This window comes from Myxine glutinosa, chromosome 2, assembly GCF_964187855.1.
Source record: "Myxine glutinosa chromosome 2, kmMyxGlut1.1, whole genome shotgun sequence".
Lineage (NCBI taxonomy): Eukaryota > Metazoa > Chordata > Myxini > Myxiniformes > Myxinidae > Myxine > Myxine glutinosa.
In genome coordinates this window covers 130,863,165-130,885,126 of record NC_136262.1, presented here as the reverse complement: position 1 = coordinate 130,885,126, position 21,962 = coordinate 130,863,165, and the positions used below count along the sequence as shown (strand labels likewise).

The 21,962-nt window shown below is 44.2% G+C and overlaps 2 protein-coding genes across 3 annotated transcripts in view; both read right to left on the bottom strand.

The window, feature by feature from the left end:
* Nucleotides 1–14,601, bottom strand: part of LOC137421250 (b(0,+)-type amino acid transporter 1-like) — a 212,450-nt gene extending 197,849 nt beyond the window's left edge. The window contains exon 1 of one of the 2 annotated variants that reach the window (XM_068107124.2): nt 13,782–14,601. In XM_068107124.2, the coding sequence (XP_067963225.2) occupies nt 13,782–14,530 (749 nt within the window). In that variant the 5' untranslated portion in view covers nt 14,531–14,601. The remainder of the gene's footprint in view (nt 1–13,781) is intronic. The other variant, XM_068107125.2, reaches the window with a different exon arrangement.
* A 1,949-nt stretch (nt 14,602–16,550) lies between these two features.
* Nucleotides 16,551–21,962, bottom strand: part of LOC137421254 (RNA-binding Raly-like protein) — a 182,290-nt gene continuing 176,878 nt past the window's right edge. The window contains exon 8 of the mRNA XM_068107128.2: nt 16,551–17,316. Within this exon, the coding sequence (XP_067963229.2) occupies nt 17,278–17,316 (39 nt within the window). The 3' untranslated portion in view covers nt 16,551–17,277. The remainder of the gene's footprint in view (nt 17,317–21,962) is intronic.

The following is a 21,962-nucleotide window of genomic DNA, read 5'->3' as shown; positions in this document are numbered from 1 at the left end:
CTTTGTAGTGCTGTAGGTGGTCCTTGTAGGCTTGGGAGTGAACTGATTTGGGTTTTTTATAGGCGCAAGCTGGTCAAGGATGGTGTGATCGATGGTGTCAAAGGCGGTGCTGAGGTCGAGGAGGATGAGAATGTTGAGGTTTCCGGCGTCAGAGGAGAGAGAAGGTCATTGGTGATTTTGAGGAGAGCAGTTTCAGTACTGTGGTTGGAGCGGAATCCGGATTGGAATGTTTCATACAGGTTATTGGCAGAGTGGTGATGTTTGAGTTGAATGGCTACAGAGCGTTCCAAAACTTTTGACAGAAAGGGTAGGTTGGAGATGGGTCTGAAGTTATTTAGGGTGTCAGGATTGAGTCCAGGGTTTTTTCCAGAATGGGGGTGAAGTTTCACGAGGTTTTTGGGAAATCGGTATGTGAAGCTGGATTAAGTTTGAGTGGTTATTACATATGCTCTGGGTCCATGTGGTTAATGTGATGTGACTTAAAAAAAAAATGAATGGGACTCGCTGTAAACAGTGTAGATGGAAAAAAAAAGAAAAAGAGATAGACAGGGACAATGGGCTGCTTGGTGAGCCATGGAAATGGATTGGATGTTTTGTTGTTGGTTGTCTGGGAGTTCGGTTGTTGCATTGCCAAAGGTTTCTGTGTGGTGGACACACTTGTTGTCTGTTGTCTTGTGTGACGTGGGTGGAGATGTATGTGGCTGTGTGTGGCTGCCTGGAGTCGGGAAGGCGGCTACAGTGGTTGATATTGGTTGTGGGTTGTCCGGGGTGCTTCGATTTGCATAGGGGGTGAAGATTGGGATATTACATTATTTTGAGTAAGTATTGGTATGAGTAATTACGTAAGTAATTATGAGTTATTATGAGTAATTAGTGGTATGAGTATTAGTTATGAGTAAGTGATTATTTTAGTAATGTTACATGTTTCGCTTTGTGGATCTGGGGACAAGCTAGTTTGATGGGACCCTGGAGTCTTCTGTGTGTCTATGTGTTTGTCTGGCTGTTACACTAGATTCTGGGATGTGTTTTCATGAGACGAATTTCAGAATTGATGAAAATTCAGTGAGTATGGTGGACAACGTGAAGTGGCTGGTGTGAAGGAAGTGGTTGGGAAAGATGGACCCCCTTCACGAATACCCGGTAGGGTAGCTTAAAGGTAGGTAGAGGGAACAGGTAAATTGTGGTAGATATTGGTGGATATTTTGAGTAAGTCACAGTGGGTGAGGAAAATTGACCAGACGGTAGGACATATGAGAACTATTTTTATTTTCAATATGTATTTCCACGATTTTTATAAATAGACCAGGTTATTTTTATTATTTGTTTATTTACGAAAATAAATAAATAATAGGGGGAGGTTAATGGTGGTGTGTTGGCGGAAAAAGTCGTTGTCATTGAAAGTCGAGTTGAAACAATTTATATTGGGATATTGGGATCCATTGTAGACATGCCTTTGTAGACATTGTAGACATGCCATGGACAGCCATTGGGCCAGAGGCTGAAACAACCTTGTAGGGAATTCTTGTAGGGAATTTGGAAAATGCGAGGTGTCCTCACATTCGCAGGTTCGGTGATAAAGAATTTGGAAGAATTTGGAGAGATAAATAGATAAAGAGATAAAGAATTTGGAGGCCACCAAAGGGCGGACACTGACGTTGCTCGGGGCAACGCAAGGGCGGACAGGAAGGGCCGCCAACCCATGGATAGGATGCACAGATTGTCAAAAGGATAGGATGCACAGATTGTCAACATATACCACCAAAATTAGGGCAGGAATAGGGAGTTGGTTGAGAATGCCGGCGATAACTCACCGATGTGTGTCCCTGTGTCTGTCTGGTCGTCTAGCAGGCCATGGAGTTATATTTCTGAAACATGGATTTCAAAGAGGCAGGTGTGTGCCCTGAGAAAATTTTAGATGGGTCTGATGGATTTTTGGATGGATGGGTTTGATGGATTTTGATGGAGCGGGCACTTTTGATGGGTCTTTCTGTGTAGATGTTGTCGCGTGACAGGGCTGCTGTTGTGTGGACCGGGGAACGAGGGCGGCGTAGGTGACGTGAGGGGAATGCCACGCACTGCGACCGTCTCCCCCCAAGACCGAGGTTGTCGGGGACATGAGTGGGATGTCGATTGCAGTGATGTGGGATGTCGATCACAACCTGACGATGTTGTTCGTGGAGGAGGTCTTGTGTTAAAGTTGGGACGCGTTGCTGGGGATCTGGGTGGCTGGCACCCCGTGTGGTTGGGGGTTGCAGGTTCACAGGAGGTTGGAATCCAGTGTTATGTTCGGAGCACGCAAGGCTGAGCAGGATGGATTGCCATTGGGACGTGTTCTCAAATGATTTTATCAAAATGATGGCTCCTGAGTAAGGGGAGGGAGCAGGGAAAAATATTCACTGTAACAGGTGTTGTTAAACTGTTTGTCTGCATGAGGATGGCAGAGTTGGCCTTCGAGACTCATGTGAGTTGTGTCTGGAGGCAAGGTTCGGGAGGGAGTGTGAAGAAGGAAGGACAAAGGGTTGTAAAAAGTTGATGGTAAGGCAGGGTATAAGGGAAAGTGGTTGTGAAATGCTGTCTTAGTGATAAGGAAGTGTTGGTGGTTGGCCTGCACTGGGAAGAGTGTGACAATGAATGGAAAGTTGTGGCTTTTATTTGACAAAATGGTGCTAGGTTGCCACAACACAGGTTGGGGCTGGTGCAGATGGGATCACGGCTCTGCAGACCAGGTGAGCAGAACTCCACCAGGTACGCTGGAATCACATCAGTTGAATTATTGCTCGGAAAGGAAGGTATTTTCGGAAATTGGTGAAAGTAAAAATAACATTTGAATTTCCAGACATGACGCAGGAAATGCAGCTATAAATAGAGATGAGGTAACTAAATGCCAATTGGTGGGCAGGGGGGCTAGGAATACTAATCGAGGATTTAGTCCTTGCATGTGTGAGTAAATGTTCCACAGGATGGACCCAAATGAACCTCCGGCTGTCGACGTGACTGCGGACCCTGGAACGACGACCCGAACAAGTCACTGAGCAGCAATGATGAGATCTCCGCGTCTGAAGAATGTTCTTCCATTTTAATGTTGCCAATAACGATTTTTAAAATGATTTTGATTTTACTGAAAAATTGAATTTGGATCCGGATGTGGACTTGCTTTTCACGGACCCAGTCTAGTAATTCTCTTGTCACTTATGTCTCACGAGCTCACAGCAGTTCAACCCTTGCTGTCCCAGCCCTGGATTTTGACTCGGCTCCGGACCCAGATGCATCGCTGGGCCCGCCTGCCAGGAAACCGATTATCCTGGATCCCAACATGTCGCATGCAGACGCAAACGACTACTTAAAGGAAGTTTCTCTCTTTTTCATGGAATGTAAGGCTCTGACTGCTGGTCTTCCAGGCTGCAGGTCTAAGCCACTTGATACTAATGTTGATATGTACTCCCCGGCAGAACGACGGCACATTAACGGCCTCATGAACATGATTATCGACTGAGCGCCGAGATCGACAAGGACTGCGCCTGCAGAAGCTTGGGCGAGCTCCAGCTAGGGAGGGGTCTCGGTTGCACCTTCGAGGCCAAAGGGTGAGCCGGGAGATCCTCTCGGGTGTGGACCCCTGTGGAAGCAGACGATTTCGTTGCGGATCCAACGAGCTATTGGATATTCATGTCTCTGTGGCCAGCACACTTAACACACGCACCCACACACACGCGAATCGTCCTGCTGGGTGCTATGCGAGGTGCTTTGGGTGCGGGGCATGCCCACTGGGCCGCATTCGCATGGTATTTTCATTGACTGTCTCCCTACCTTGATTTAATAAAGGCCCTTTTTTTGGCTCGTAGATAGCGTTGTATCTTTGATCCAAGAGGACGGTATGTGAGGGTTCAGACCCCCCCCCCCCCACCCCACCTCCCCCCTTGTGTTCTATTATCATTTGACCTATTACCAAGAATAAACAAGAAAATGTTCTGTTTTTGATTGATTTCTGTATACTCATAATACTTTCATGTTCTTTGGAAACTTGTTATAAAAAGTTATATGCTTTGTAAATCCAGACCCTGATGATATAATCCCTCTGTGAAGACCAACCTATCTTACCCAGTCCCCCTTAAAGGACTGCGTTATATCACTTTCATGTTTGACATTTTTACGACTTGCTGAACTCCCCCAAAAATCAGGTTTCTAGAAAGTAGTCAACATGTTGTTTGACCCTTAAATGACCTTGGAGACTACTCTGTCTTTCCTTTGTCTCGAGAGCAAAAACCACACCCCAATATTCCCTTTATAAAGTGAAACTCGACCGAATTATTTCAGAGCATCATGTTGGAATCCTGGTCCTTGTGGGCCTCAGTTTTAAGCATTTTGCTATCCACAAGCTTGTGTGTTTGATGAATCAAATAAATATCTCAGTTGTTCCTTCTCTCAATCATGAGTCTTGAGTCCTAAGTCACGGATCCATCACTCTGCCGTCCCAAACCATTCCTGCCATTCCATCCTTTTTGTGTACGTGAGTTTGTTTTGTGTGTCTTGTCCCTGGGTATAAGTTAAGCCTGTTTAGATAAGTTAGTATTTGCACTGTGTCTTCTGGTCCTTCCATCTTTCTGTCTTTATTTTCGTATCTTTCCTTCTCCTTGGTTACTTTTGATTGTGTAAATAGTAGTAATAAATTCCTGTTCCTCCTTACTCTGCCTTCTTTTCTTCACATCTGTTCGTTTTAGAGGTTTCCATCATTGAACACCTGTGGCACGATTTGGCCAACGTTCAGGATCGGGTTAGTCTTTGCTAAACGACTCGAACTTCGGGTTGCTAAAACCGCTCGGCAACTAGTCCATCTAAAACCGGGGTTCGAGCGGGAGTCCCTCCCCTGCTTCGCGGTCAGGAGTGGCACTCAGGTCCTTGGGAATTTTTGTAGACCAAATACCCTGGCTGCTCCCGACCGGAATGAGCGTTGGGACCCCCAGGACTCACGTCGGTCAGTCGCGGACAAGGGGATTGATCCCCCCTTGATAAGGGGAAAAGGGACCGACGGAGAGATCCGTAACAATTGGTGTCAGGAGCAAGATTCGGACCTGAAGTGCGTTTAACGCACTCAAATTACGAGTGGCCCAAAATTTTATTTTATTTAACATCCTAAATTTAAAATCGTGCCATGGATAGTCAAGGCGATCGGGTGCCGGTGGGAGTAGAGTTAGAAGGGGGGTTAGAATCAACCCAGGACCCCAGGGAGGAGGTGGGAGTAATAATGGAGGAGGAGAGCAATGAAGATGTGGTTGCGGGGGTATCAGGTACACAAAATGGCGCCCTCGCGCACGTGGTTGCAGCGGCACCAAATGTCGCCGCGCCCGTGACCGTAGCAGCACCGCCAATGGACTGGGGCCTATTCATGCTGCAAATGCGGGCCCTCATGGAAGAGAACAGGGGGTTGGGAAACCAAATCGAAGCGATGGAAAGCAGAATGAGGGACGAAGCGCGGGGTACCAGTGAACGATTGGAAAATCAATTTGGGGGGCTGGAAGCCAAATTTGGGGGATTAGAAAACCAAATCGGGGAATTGAGACATTATATGGGAAGCCAAATCGGGGGCTCGAAGGTAAATTGGGGGGCCAACTCGAGGACATGGGTAATCAAATTTGGGAAATGAAGGAGGGGTTAACGGGGTTGGAAAATAGAATGGCTGCCCAGGAGAACCAGATGGAGGGGGTGAAGAATGGGTTAGGAGGGTTAGAAAACACTATGGAAGGCAAATTGAGGGAAATAGGGGAGCAATCCGCCCGGGAAATTAAACAAATGGGAGAGCAGATAGAGGAGGTGAAAATCGGGTTAGAAACCAAATTGGATGCCCAGAGGAATGATTTGGAACAGATGAGGGTAGCATCTACCAAAGAGATGGGAGAAATGGGGGAGGAGATCAGACGAGGTGTGGGCGAGGAGGTCTCGGGGGTACGCGAGGAGGTAAAGCGAGGTGAGGAGCGTATGGAGAAAGAGGTGAGAAATAGTATGGCTAGGTTACAGGGGGGCATAGAGGATCTGACGAGGGGAGTAGAACAGCTGACGGTGGGACAGAAGGAATTAGTGGAGCAAGTGGAAAAGAACACCGATAATCGGGGGGTTAAATGCGACGCAGAAAGAAATAAAAAAGGAACTGATAGCGACAAAGAGGGAATGTCAGATGGTACATGAGGGGTTGACAAAGAGGTTGGACGAGGTAACAGAAGCAATGGAGACGAAAGAACGGGAGGTGAGGACGCACATAGAAACGATCAAGGTGGCCTTAGAGGACGAAATTGAGGGGGCGCAGCGGGAAATGAAAGAGGTGAAGCAAAAATTAGATGATGTGGAAGAGGGGGTGAGTGAAATTAAGAAGAGACGGAGGGAAACTAAGAGGGAGATAAAGGAGGAAGTGATGGAATATGTACAAGGTCTGTGCTCAAATCATGATGATGTGCTTACTAACCAAATAAAGAGTTTGCAGGTGGCGGAGGAGGAGCGGAGACGAGGTGCCGAGGTGAGTGGCGATATACTCGGAAATGTATATGGTGTGAGGGCAGATTCAGTCGGCTTGGGTGTTGGTGTAGACCCGGGTGTTCGGGACAGGCCGCTGGTGAAGTGTGCGACAGGTACAGAGTGTGAAGGAGGAGGTGTGCGAGGATGTCCGACTATGGGGTGTGTGAAGAAAAAATGCGCGCCGAGGAGTGAGTGTGCTGTTGAGAGTGAGTTGGTCGTGGCGCAGGTGCGGGGGGGGGCACATAGAAGCGTGTGATGGGGAGTGTTACAGGGGATATAACGAAAAAGTGCACACCTGTGGTGAGTGTTACGGAGGACGTAACGGGAGAGTGTGCACAAGAGGATGCACGAAAAAGGTGTGTAACAGACGGGTGCATGATTACAGAGTGCGCTGTCAAGAGTAAGGGTGAATGCGCGACCGAGTGTGGTGGTGAGAGTAGTGAGAGTGACACGGAGCACGAGTTGGTTGTGGCAGGTGAGAGAGAATGTACACCTGGAATGGAAGGATGCACACCTGGAATGGTCGAGCGTGTGTTGGAATGCACACTTGAGTTGGTAGTGAAGCACGTGATTGGGTGTGCAGGTGAGTGCACACCCGTGGTTGTCACAGAGGATGTGACCGAGGAGTGGGCGCGAAGAGGTGTGTTGGTGAGGTGTACGACCGACGAGTGTGTGCCAAGGTGTGCGGTGGTCAGGTGTGTGACGAAGTCTATGAGTGTACCTGGGGGGTGTGTAAGAGAAGGTGCAATGACGAAGAGTATGGAGACAGCTGGATGTGCGAATAAGGAACGGAACGCGTGGTGTGAGCATGCAAGTGAAGCATCGACGTTAAACGGAGCAGCGGTTAGATCGACTTGTAGCCGAAGCGAGCCCTCGGTTCGTGCCGGGCTTTGTGTGCAGCGGGAACCAGCGGGGATCGTAACCACAGCGGTTTCGAAAGAACCGCCGTGCGGGATCCCCGCCGGGCCTCACTCTAAACGGTTGCGTCCATGCTCCGCTAAGTGGAGCGGGCGGCCCGGTTCGAGGACACCTAGGAAGGGTCGACACGGTGACCCCTTGTGGTTGCAGCGCTCCGGCCGGCCGAGATTGGGGCATCGGACGGTTCCGTGCCGAGATGGTGCGTGCGATCCCGGCCCGAGTAAACCTCCTTCCCTGCACCGAATGCCGGACGGACCCAACCGCCGGCAACAAACCACCCGCATTCATTGCTCGGCTCCGCGAAGCCGGGCTTTGAAAATGTAAAGACGCACCGAGGCTCAAGTTAAAGGACATTTGGTAGGGATAGGGAATTTGTGATTGGAAAATTTTTGATTGGCTGGAATTTGATGGCAAAATTGATAATGGGAGATGCCCGATGTGGTGGAATGGCAACTCTGCCATCCCTCACAAACGGGGCACATGAGCACTAGTTATGGGGTTTTTGGCAGTGTAAGCTCGCCGAGGGAGGGTTAGGATAAAATGATAGGGATCTAGAGAAGATTGACCATAGGTAACTGGAGATTTAAGTAGTGACATTATACGTGTAGTGGGGACGTAGAGAGTAGGGTAGTTGGATTATAACGACGAGGGAGCGCAATAGCATAAGGGGCGACTGGGAAGCGCGAGTTTCAGAGGGGAGTAGTTAGATCAGATGATGCTGCGTGTGTGTGTAAAAGTGTATTCAGTAGCGTATTGTGAAAAGTGTGGGTGAGTGTATTGTATTGAATGAAGAAGCCTGGGAGGAAGGAGGGTGCAGGAGGCACCAGGTGTGATTGCACAGGTGTGCAAGTGAACAGGTGTATGGAGCAGTGTATGAGTGAGTAATGGTGATTGTGCGTTGTGTTGACCGAATGGTCCTGGAGGAAGGAGGGTGCAGGAAGCACCAGGTGTAGGAGTGATTGCACAGGTGTGCCAATACAGGTGAGCATGGTTGAATGAAATGAATGGTATGGAATATATAGAGTATGGAATGGATGGTGTGGAGTGAGTATGGTGGAAACTGTGGAGTGGAGTGGATGGTGTGAAGGGGTGTATGGGGAGGATGGACCCCATAACGAATACCCGGGGAGGGTAGTTTAAGAGTTAGGTAAAGGGTATAGGTAAATTGTGGTTGGATATTGGCATTTGTAGTGCGTGTGGAAGAATGGTGTGTGGATGGGTGCATTAGTGATGTGGAAATGGCTGGGCGTGTGGCCTGTTAATGTGTGTAGTTAAATGGGCACTCCACCACTGTGAGGATGTCGGCCAGGTGAAGCCTCAGGTGGGCTCTGGGAGCCGTTAGAGTTGTGGATGGGGCCCGAGGATCCGGAGGACGGACCCGGGTAGCCCAGTGCCAGAGAGGGCACCGAGTGGAGAGAGCGCCAGAGGGCCTTCCCCAGTTAGATAGGTTAGGTAAGGAGCAGGTAAGCTCGGAGGCAACTGCAGTGGTGGAGGTGTGCAGGTGAGTAGACCTGCTGCGAGAGCCACACGACCCAGTCCTGAAATTGTGCAAAGGCACAGGGAATTGAATCGGGGGAGTGATACCCCAAATTGATGAAGCACCACAGTTTGGTCAATGGGAATTTGGTTCTTAAAACCGCATAGAGTAAGATGGCCAATGGATTGGCAGGGAAAGACCCCAGGTAGTGTAAAGTGTGTTAATGTCATTTAGAGGATAGTTAGGATTGAAATCTCCTTGCACCATCTATATCCACTCACCTGAGGTGACAGAACGCCACACCATGCCATGTTATTGATTTTTCTGTGCAAATGTTTGGATTGTTATACGCATCATGACGTGGGTGTGACATTGTGTTGATGTTCCATCTCTCCCTCCTTATGAGGATTGATGATGAATTGGTGATGGCAAATTTAGACAATGGGATTGTGACGAATTTGGTATAGGGGAAATATGGGGAAGACGAGACAGTAGTGACGAATTGGTAAGGGTGTAGATTTTTGTACCTACGGGGGTAAGGGGCAAGGGTAGAACAGGTGACGGGTGGGGTGACGTACGATAGGGACGAGCTTTTCTCCGCTCGGTCTCCAGGCGCACCTCACCTTGCATTGCCTTTATTGATGTGTACCCTTGTGACCTTATCCCTCGCTAACCTGCCCTCTCTGTCTTCCTTCCCCGACCCATGGATCGTGCTCTCTGGGCACCGAGGGGAGCGTGCGGGAGTCCGCCATTGTGTGCCCGAACCCCCGCAACCAGCTGCTTGCATCGATGCACCACTTATGGACCACATGTCTGTGGCTGAGCACCACCCATGGACCCCACGGGTTGGGGCATGGCCCCTCTGCTGGAACCGGCCACGATGGCCAAAGATCTTGCTTGCGGACCCAGTGAGGTGGCACCAAGCCCACAGGTGAACCACTCATAGTCGGCCCCTGTGGGCCATTAATAAAAAACGGACACGTTTGTGCATTTTCTTATTTCCACCAAATAGGCAGCAAAACACGAAGTTGACAACATCAAGAAGAACAACGGCCAGCAGAGGGAGCCGAAGAACAAGACACCAACAGGGGTTTGTTTATTTTTATTATGAACTGGTGACGGTTGCATCGAATGGTGCTTTATGGTGTTCTTTATTGGTGCTGGTGCGTCGATGCAGCACAGGCTGCCCCCCCCCCCCCCCAAAAGAACAATTGCAGGTCCTGGGTTGCATTTTGGAAATAAAATCAGCGTCACTTGGAAATAATGCTCCCCACCGTTCATGTATAGTTTGAAGACAATTCCGCAATTCGGGTAGCTGTGGGCGTAAATCTGTTAGGCAGGGTGCAATGCAGCAGAGAGACATACTTATTTGTGTTTTAAAACTGTCACACTCAGGGTCAGGTTAAATGTAGAGGGAACTACACCTACGTGTCACACTAAGTTAAAGTTTTATAGGCTCGAGGACGTGCCTGGAGGATGAGGGTGCAGTGTTGCGGATTTGAGAATCCTGTGTTTTTTTGTGTAAATATCACCCTCTAAGTAGTGTAATGATTCCTTGTAAATATCCCCGTTTTGTGTGTAAAGGTCAAAGGTCGTCCTCTTAGTTAATCCATCACATGCATGTAGACCACCATATACCCTTCTAAATAGTTATTTCCTTATTATGTGTATTAGCTTAAGGCTCTGTTTCCCATTAATTGACACTGTATTGCACCGAATCAGATAAGATAGAATCCCTTTTCAAGTTTCCCCCAATCCTCTCAGTGCATTGGGCGGTTTTCTTCACCCCAAGACTCCATTACGCACGCGGTCAAGCCAACGAACAAGGGCGTTGCCCACCCATCATCATCAGAAGGTGGAGCCAGCGAGCCCCCACAAGCCAACCAGGGCTGAGGAGATACCATCAGGGGCGTGGCGCGGGTTGATCTCAAAGCGCGTTATAAATGCACCCGCGCAAGCCTTTTTGAAGGCGTGCGTAAGAGTCCAGTGGAGGAGAAGCGGAGAGAGGGATTTGAGGGAGGTGCGCTGGACCAGAGGCAGATTCTGCGGAGTAGGAAAAGAGCGTCGGAGACGCAGGAGGCGGAGGACGCGTGAGACAGCTGCCGGTGTGAAACGGAATATGTGGAGCTGCCGGCTCCTCGCTGCCAGCCCGAAGCGGAGCTGTGTTTGCCGGGTTTTTGCCTCGACCCCAAAAGCGTGGATCGGAGCGCACGCTTGGAGCTGGACCTCGACGCCTACCATCTGCCTGGACCCTCCTCTGCCGTCCCAAACCATTCCTGCCATTCCATCCTTTTTGTGTACGTGAGTTTGTTTTGTGTCTCTTGTCCCTGGGTATAAGTTAAGCCTGTTTAGATAAGTTAGTATTTGCACTGTGTCTTCTGGTCCTTCCATCTTTCTGTCTTTATTTTCGTATCTTTCCTTCTCGTTGGTTACTTTTGATTGTGTAAATAGTAGTAATAAATTCCTGTTCCTCCTTACTCTGCCTTCTTTTCTTCACATCCGTTCGTTTTTGAGGTTTCCATCATTGAACACCTGTGGCACGATTTGGCCAACGTTCAGGATCGGGTTTGTCTTTGCTAAACGACTCGAACTTCGGGTTGCTAAAACCGCTCGGCAACTAGTCCATCTAAAACCGGGGTTCGAGCAGGAGTCCCTCCCCTGCTTCGCGGTCAGGAGTGGCACTCAGGTCCTTGGGACTTTTCGTAGACCAAATACCCTGGTTGCTCCCGACCGGAAGGAGCGTTGGGACCCCCAGGACTCACGTCGGTCAGTCGCGGACAAGGGGATTGATCCCCCCTTGATAAGGGGAAAAGGGGCCGACGGAGAGATCCGTAACAACATATATATATATATATATATATATATATATATATAATTATATATATATCATACATAAGTACAGGCATACAAACACTAGAATGCAAAGCGCGTCTGCATCCCCTTTTTCTTCAGAATGGTAAACATGATGAAAACAGTTAAACATAAATAAAAAAATTAAAATTGGTGATTTTATGCAGCCTTGACCTTTTGATCTAAAAAAAAGAAAGAACCAGCTTCTAGCTTTTGATTAGTGAACCGATTCAGTGACATAATAGGCAAATTCTTAAAATTTCAGGTCAATCAGATAAAAATTGACCATGTTATGCAACTTCGACCTTTTGACCAAGTTATTAATTTGTCTTGTCCATGTTCTCATTATAAGGCTTTGTTGAAAATTTGATGACAAAAACTCAAATGGTAAAAACGTTACGGCCCAGAGAGACACACACAGACACACAGAAGTGATTGCAAAACCCCGTCTCCCGCTGCGTGGGGGACAGACTAATACATATACATACATACATACATACATACATACATACATACATACATACATTTACTGTCGCTCTTGTTTCACTAACTGGACATGGCGGTTTTCAACTATGAGCATAAATGCAAATGGAAACTTTCTTGCCATTTGGGAGCAAAGATTGGCCATTTTTGAGACAATATCACAACAAATATAAACCTGAAACCCCTGTAAGGCTCCACCCAGAATTATAAATAAAAAAAATGTACATCAATAGATCATGGGTGAGATGCATGATTGGCATTGATTTAAATAAATCAGTGATATGCTGTATAACAGGTTATAAAATAATTTAGGTAGAAACTATAACGGCACTCGGTGGAGCACGTAACTCCGCCAGGCTGAGCAGTTTACATTTTGTATCCTACTGATGGGCTGGATCTGGATCTGAACCTGAACCAAAATCTAATCGATTTGTCCTTGTCACACACCCAACCTGTCCACCAAATTTCGGCCGAATCCGTCCATAACTTTTTGAGATATCGTGCTCACAGACAGACAGACAGACAGACAGACAGAGGTGAAAACAACCTCCGCCACGGAATATGCAGGGCAATAACATAAAACCTTTCACACTCTGTAAATTATGCGACTGGTAAAACAGCAATTGGTCAATGACAGCTCCATTTTAAGCATATCATTAAAAGAAAGCACTTTAGAAATACAGTATTAAGTGCAAATGATTAATGTTATCTACCATATAAAAAACAATGTCAGTTTGTGTGTTTGTACAGATGTCTGTCCCCCTCCATAAGGGTAGGTTTTAAAGGCCAATCTTTTAACATGAATGTGTGTTCACGGTGGTCTATTTCTGAGGATAAAACAAACTCGAAAAACATTTTACTTAAATGAGTAAATTTCCCTCTTCTATGGGAAATGCAGATGGTGGCTTACAAACCGAGCCTAAAGGGCGGTGTACAGAATCGTTTTTTTTAAATACCAATAAATACAAGGTGCAGGGAGTTGAAATTTGCTGCACGTGGTGTACAACACACACAGAGTAAAACGAGTGTTCAATTGCATCCGTATGATGTCCAATAAATAAAGAAGATAAAAGCACACCTGACACTAGGCCCGGGCTTGACTTTGGCATGCTCACGAGGCTGCACCATCAAATAAACTGTTCTATCCTCATATTTGACGGGCTTTTCCTAGTTATTTTATAGTTCAGCAACACACCTCAAGGTGGTGGTCTGCAATGCCAAAAGGTTGTTGCGAGCTCACATAACCAATAGGTTCAAGCAGATATCAAAGTGTTAAATATTATGTCGTCATGCTCAAAAAATGCTGAATGTGAATGGTTTTGAGAGGAAATAACCATGAGGAAGTGACCAAGTTTATTTACACACAAGTGGATAAATTTGGTAGAGTTTAGCTGATGCCGTGCATCGTAAAATTGCCGAAATAGCATCAACTACATTCTGTTCAAATTTTGGCAATGGCTACACAGTTAATGTCTTAAGTGCAATAGGAAAATATTTCTTCCATCATACACAATTATCTTACCAGTTCAAAAGTCAATTCTATCTTTCTCACCTCAACCCATTGATGATGCTCATCAGGAGCACAAGAGCAATGGCAACGCACTTGGTTACAGCTCCTGGTACTGCACAACCTCCACCATACAATGGCTGCAGTGTATATTCAGCAAAGGTAAGGGCCTGAACAGCATTAGCCGCAGGATGTTGGAGAAACACAGAGGTCCAGGCAAAGAAAAAAGCCAGCAGACGACCGTAGGCCCGCCGGAGATACGTGTATTCTCCACCGGAACTAGGAAGGGCACAGCCAAGCTCGGCATAGCAAAGGGAACCCATCGTGGAGAGTAGGCCGCACACGATCCACACCAGCAATGCAACACCAACATTACTTTGGCAAAAGTATAACACACCCCCTGGAGATATAAATATGCCTGAACCTAAGACGTTTCCTACAATGATGCTGACACCTGTAAATAAGCCAAAACGAGGCTTAAGATGAACAACTGAATTATTGTGTTTTCCATTCCTATCATCTCCTTCCTCGCTTCCTCTTCTTTTTTCTTTTACTATATTCCTTTGCTTCAGTCTCATGAGTATTGGTTGCTCAGGCCCACCAGAAATGTATGTTTCTTTCCCTCCATCCTGAATGTTGTGTTGTTCATTTTCAAAAACTTCTTCCGCGTCCGTACCTTCTTCTTCCTCTCTTGTACCGCGTCCCTGTTGCTGATGCCCATCTTGGGAACGTCTGGCGGCAGGATAAGCTGAAAGTTGCACGACGTTGTCCTGCATCATGTTTTGTCCTGCCATCGATCCGAACTCTAAACCTTTTGGTACAATCTGAGCTTCAACTATAATGCTCGTGCCGAGTTAAAGTTTAAAAGTTTCTGGCATGCACGCCCTTTTCTCCATAACGACTGACATTCTCGGAGGGGCTTTTCAAATAAATACAGAGTAAACATTAAGCTTAGTTAAATCATCTATTTGTTGGAATGTACACCTTACTCCAACTATGGCACCTATTATGATTTCCGTAATGAAAACAACATTGCCAATGGAAACTATAACAACACTAGGTAGAGAGCAAACGTCTGCCAGGCTGAACAGTTTACGGTTTGTATTCCACTGATGGGTCAGATCTCGATCTGACTTGAACCAAAATCGAATTGGCTTGTTCTTGTTGCCAAACCAACTCATCCACCAAGTTTTGTCATAACTCGTCCATAACTTTTTGAAATATCATGTTATATATCGCTGGTGTTGGGCTAGCAGCTAGGGTGCCAGCTTAGGATCCTAGGATCCTGGGTTCGAATCCCGGTCGATCGCTGAATTAACGCCAGGGGGGTTGACTCAGCCTGTACATACCTTCCGAGGTCGGCTAATTGAGTACCAGTTCACTGGTAATTCCCTGCTCGTCATAAAAGGCGACAAAAAGGGTTGGTGGCAGGAAGGGCATCCGGCCGTAAAACATTGCTTCAAAAAGGGGACCAAAAAACAACAACCACGGTCCCCGAAAAAGGCCAACCCCTGCTTTGCGGGGAAAAATGGCCTCTAAAGGTGGTTATTTTTTTTATTTTTATATATCGCTCATTGGTGAAGAATCACTTAGAAATTAAATAATTCTCGTATCCAGATAGGTATTCGGATCTTCACCAAGATTGAATCATTTCTTCCTTGTCATGCATGCAACCTGTCCACCAAGTTGCATCCGAATCTGTCCGCAACGTTTTGAGATATTTTGTTCACAAACAAACAAACAAATGAAAAATCGCTCATAGACCGGCACTTGGTAAAAGAGAACAAAGTAGAATGGCACTCAGTAGAGCATCCTTTTGACCTCACAAATAATTGGTGGTTGAATTCAGTAAGCCGATATGTAAATCGTATTCAAATTTCAAGTAAATCGGATGAAAATTGAGGATTTTAGAAATCTGGACAGGTTATTGAGCTTTGGCCGATGTTGACCTTTTGGCCTATGTTGATCTCACAATAGTTGGCCGTTGAATTCTGTTTACTGATATGCAAATCCTATTCAAATTTCAAGGCAATCGGATAAAAATTGAGGATTTTAGAAATCTGAGAAAACTTGTTGATCTTAGGCCTACGTTGACCTTTTGGCCTATGTTGACCTCAAAAATAGATGGTGGTTGAACTTAGTTCGCCGATATGAAAATTTTATTCAAATTTCAAGTAAATCTCATGAAAATTGAATATTTCAGAAATTTGAAAAGTTAGTTGACCTTTGGCCAATGCTGACCTTTTGGCCTATGTTGATCTCAAAAATATATGGTGGTTGATTTCAGCAAGCTGACATGAAACTCCTATTCAAATTTCAAGTAAATCGGATGAAAATTGAGGATTTTAGAAATTTGAAAAGTTAATTGACCATTGGCCAATGTTGACCTTTTGGCCTATGTAAATTTGAAAAATAGTTGTTGGTTGAATTGAGTTAGCTGATATGAAAATCCCATTCAAATTCCAAGTCTATCAGATGAAAATTAAGGATTTTAGAAAGTTGAAACAGTTGTTGACCTTTGGTCGATGTTGACGTTTTGACCTCAAAAATATATAGTATTTTGTCGGACCACGAACTCCACCGTTTGGTGAAGTTTTGTGAATATCAGTTTAAAATTGTGACCTGTAGGCAAGTATAAGTGAGTGGACAGACATACACACAAACAAACACACAAACCAGAGTGACAGACAGGTGTGAAAACCTAAACTCCACCTTCGATGGCGGAGGTAATAACTGACCAGTGTATGGTAAGTGAGAAGAAACTCACTCGAGGTGTGTCATTTTCGAGAGAAAAACAGGCAAAACACAGCAGGGTTATTAAAAATGCTTTCTTTTCCACCGAGATTCACAGTTTTTGGTTGTACGAAATACCACGAAGGAAGCAGAACCCAAGGTTGCCTTAACTCAGATATGGAGTGAGATTTTGCATCACAAGGCCAAGAACACCAACTTGCCTTTCTGCAAACTCACAGAAAACCTGTACATGAGCTTGGGTTAAAACGGTCGGTCGGTTCCATTCATTATTCTAGGGGCTTTAAGTGCAGTCATGGAAATGGCATATAATGTTCTATTTACAACAGGTTGAGGAAAATGACAAATATATTTGTTCTTATTCAATGAATATGAAGTTATAAAGATAATTTATGATGAAAATAAAAATGGCAGCGCACGTACCACCCAAACAAGCTGCAAGCCTGTTCCATAGTATATGTTGGTGCTTAGCAACCCAACACAATCTGACAAAGGGAAGAGCAAGGACAACACATGATTTAAAATAAAAAACGGCAGTTTGTCTACAGTAAGGGGATTTTTTGGTTGCTACTTTTTGTGGGGGTACCTGCACCAGAACTATAAAGCAAAAATGCAGGCAGGCATTGCCTGGCTATTTTAGCCATCGGGATGTTGATCAAGGCTTTAACAAACAGCATTCATCAACAAAAACTGCCATGTATACAAACAAGATGGCAGCCCCACACCCATCTGTTTTGAGAATCTTCTATGAAGCAGGTGCAGATTGGTTTATCTCCACAGTCGCCTCGAGTCAGCATCTTTCTTCCATGTCGAAAATCTGCTCGCTTTCCTGCCAAGAAAATAAACACCAATAAAAACATTGTTCACAAGGCTCACAGGGCATGCGGAAATGAACAGTGCAGTTTTGATCGGCTTTCCTTGATTATTTCAGGCCAAGCACGGGAGTGCTGAAATAGCACAGCTCACTTAAATACTTAAATATCCGTCAGTCTCCATTTATAGAAGCATCTCTGCAAGTGCTGCATGTTGTTATGTACTTAATGGGAGTTGAAGGGATGTTTATATCAAATGCAAGGATTTCAGTGAGTGGCGGTGCTGCCGAAGCACTTTCTTGACGAGGGTTAAGCTGGGTGGGTAGTTTGGCATTGCCTTCCCAAGAGTATTTTGGGGCAGGAATTTGGAATTTATTCATGGTGCCGGCGATAGCTAGAATAATCTTTGCAAAGAACACCGTGGGATCTTTAACGACCACCAACTAATGCCGGCAGATGGGATGCCCAGTTTAACGTCCGTCTGAGGGACGACACACATTGATGAATCACCCTGCATGTGAAACACCAGGAAGATAGTTTATAGCTCGATCGGGATTCAAGCTCAGGCGATACAGCTTAGAGGCGAGCGTGCATACCTCCAGGCTGTTACACTATACTGCATGAGTCATATATTATCGGGACATATATATAAATATATATATATATATATATATATATATATATACAAATACATATATATATATATATATATATACAAATACATATATATATATATATATATATATATATATATATATATATATATATATATATATATATATATATATATATATATATATATATAGAAATATACATATTACATATATATATACAAATACACATATTACATATATATATACAAATACATATATATATATATATATATATATATATATAGAAATATACATATTACATATATATATACAAATACATATATATATGTATATAAATACATATATATATATAAATACATATATATATATATACATATACAGAAATATACATATTACATATACATATACAGACTTGGCATTTAATATGGAATATTTTTTTTGGTGGGGGTGAACTTACTTTTCAAGATGTCTTAGAACCAAAAGTTCATTGGAATTATGTTGAAATTATTCCAGATTTTGTTGACGTGGCCTTTAAAAGAAACAAAAACCACATTTGACATTTCGAAACAAATAAATTGATCCTTGAAAGTGATGTAAACTGATATCGAACTCAATTCATGGACAGTACTGTGTTAAACTTCTGTACGTTTTCCAGAAGTATCTCTTTATTTTGCACATTAGCCAAATTTTTTTTTAACAAAAACAAAAGTTAAATTACGACTGGGATTACGGACAGTAAATTACAGTTCAGTACTTAGTGTAACCCCCACGAGCATTCAAGAGAGCACGTACACGTTGAGGCATGCTGTTCACGAGATTTGCCAAGGTTTGGACAGGAATCGCTTGTCATGCAGTGACAATAGCCTGCTGCAATTCACGCACAGAGGTCGGCTGCTGGTCCAAGTGGTCGATTTGACGCATTAATTCTGCCCACAAGTGCTCTATCGGATTCATATCCGGGGACATGGCAGGCCACTCCATATGCTCTACACCACGGTCAGCAAGAAAGTGTTGGATCATGCGAGCACGATGAGGCCGTGCATTGTCATCTTGGAAGACAAAGTTTCCTTGAAAGGCTGCACGAGCAAATGGAAGCAATGTTTCTTCCAGAATGGCCCTGTACTTGAACTGGTTCAGGTTTCCATTCAGAACAACCAGGTCAGTTTTGCCCCCTGCATGAAAAGCAGCCCAAACGGTCACCCCACCACCTCCAGCTTGGACTATTGGCACTATACAATCTTTGTTGTAGGCTTCATGCACTTGTCTGCGCACTCGGACGTGGCCATCTTGACGATAGACCAGAAATTTAGACTCGTCACTGAAAATCACGTGATTCCAGTGTCCTGGCTGCCATTGACGGTGCTCTCTGGCCCACTGCTATCGGTGCTGGCGGTGTTGTCTGGTCAGGCGTAGCTTTCTCAGGTGACGCCTGGCACGATAGCCTGCTTGAACCAGTCGTTGCTTGACTAGCCTTCTGGATACAGGCACATTTGTCAGTTGCTGCCACTCAGCCCTAAGCCGATTAGCTGACTTGGTACGGCCATTGCGGACTAACCGGTGCAGTTGGCGATCATCCCTCCTTGTGGTTCTGCGGGGACGTCCTGGCCTCGGTATTGGAGTAGGGACACCCCTCTGAGCATTTCGTTTCAGGATCTTTGACACCTGACCTTGAATGATGCCATACTGCTGAGCAATAGCACGCTGTTTCATGCCGTAATTTCGTAAAGCCACCACTCCATGACAAACAGCATTGTCGAGTTGACGGACCATCTCCAGAGGAAGCGGCAATAACTTTTGGAGACGTGCAGCAGTTGTTTTCCACTAATACAGAACGCAACAACCCTTGTATACCCGAATGTGAAGCCAATCATCAAATGCACCTGTCCGTACATTTTGCCACGCCACCTGTGATATAATCCTGTTGTTGACTTCTTGCTGCGACAGACAATCAGTGACATGGTTCTTTTAACAAATAAATCGCCAAAGTGTAAAAGAAACTCACCAGATTGATATACTGAGCTAAGAAAGTAAACCCAAGTCAAGAAAAAAAAATATTCCACATTAAATGCCAAGTCTGTATATACAAATACATATGTATATATACAGAAATATACATATTACATATAAATATATAGACAAATACATATACAGTGATCCCTCGTTTATCGCGGGGGTTACGTTCCACAACCCCCCGCGATAGACGAAAATCCACGAAGTAGCGACCATATTTTTATTTTATTATTTATATATTTTAAAGCTTTATGACCCTCCCCACACTCTTATTAACCTTTCCCACACTCTTATTAACCTTTCTCACACTCTTATTAACCTTTCCCATACTCTTATAAACACTTCCTATACTCTTAAACACTTTTTACACTCTTAAACATACGTAATTTTAACAACATATAAAATTCTAATGGGTACTCAGCATTGAAGATATTGTAGCAACCCATGGGTCCCCCAAGCAAGACCAGCATCAGAATCTCCTTGCTCCAGCCGGTGACGTCACCGGCGGGGATCCCCGGCAACAGAGTGGCTGGTCACGTGACCGCCAAAGCGTGCCGCGCGTGCGGGTATAATCAGCTACACCTGTTGATCACGTGACCACCGAAGCACGCCACGCTTGAGAGGCGTGGCTTTCGGTTTCGGTTTCTGATTGTGCTTTATAATGCAGCCCGATAAACGGGCTTTTCAGTGTTCCCGAGTTGGTTTTGAGAATAAATATCTTCTCGGACGAGTTTGTGTCTTGCCCGTCATTTCGTCCGTATCAAGCAAGAGCCCCGGCTCTTCAATACTACAACTTGCGTGATGAAGATGATGATGAATTAGCTGTGCAGTACTGATGACGATGAAGGTGATGACGATGATGAATGTACTGCACAGCCAGAAAGAGCATTACAGTTACCCATTACGTGGGTAACTAGCGCAAGTGGAAGCTGCCACATCTGCGTTTTCCATACGCACGACTCTTTGTCTCTTTGTCTACTCTTCTACTGTACACTATGTACAGTATTTTATTTCTTGTAATATGTTTTAATTTCTGTATTTTTCTTATTTTTTTACGTTTTTTAATTTTTTAGGCTAGAAAATGCTTATTTTACCACAAAAATATTTAAAATAATAGTATATAAAAATACATTTATACCGCAAAATCCCACGATATAGCGAAAAATCCGCGATATAATTTTACATATACTAGCGAGAAAAACCCGCGATGTACCGAAGCCGCGAAAAGTGAACCGCGATATAGCGAGGGATGACTGTATATATATATACAGAAATATACATATTACATACACATATATACAAAAATACATATATATACAGAAATATACATATTACATATACATATATACACAAATACATATATATATATATATATATATATATATATATATATATATATATATATATATATATATATATATATATACAAAAATATACATATTACATATAGATATATATATATATATATATATATATATATATATATATATACAGAAATATACATATTGCATATACATATATACACAAATACATATATATATATATATATACATATATATATATACAGAAATATACATATTGCATATACATATATACACAAATACATATATATATATATACAGAAATATACATATTGCATATACATATATACACAAATACATATATACAGTCAAGTGAAAAAGTAAGTACACCCCATGTAAAGTTTAGAGTTTTTCAACATATTTCAACATACAGCTATTTGATCTTCATTTCAACAATATTGATAGATAAAGGTGATATCATACAACAAATATCATGAAACATTTACATTTTGTAGTCCATTGTATAATTTAAATAAACATAAATGCAAATTTCACCTGTGGAAAAAGTAAGTACACCCGTACATTTATCACTACTTCAAATACCTAAAATTAGAATCAGGTGCACCAGCTCAGGTGCAAATGATTAGAGCACCGTCAGAGAGAATCTGGGAGGAACCTGTCTTATTTAAACCTCAGACATTTAGTTTGGTTTGCTCTTTGTTGTTGAAGTGTGTGGCG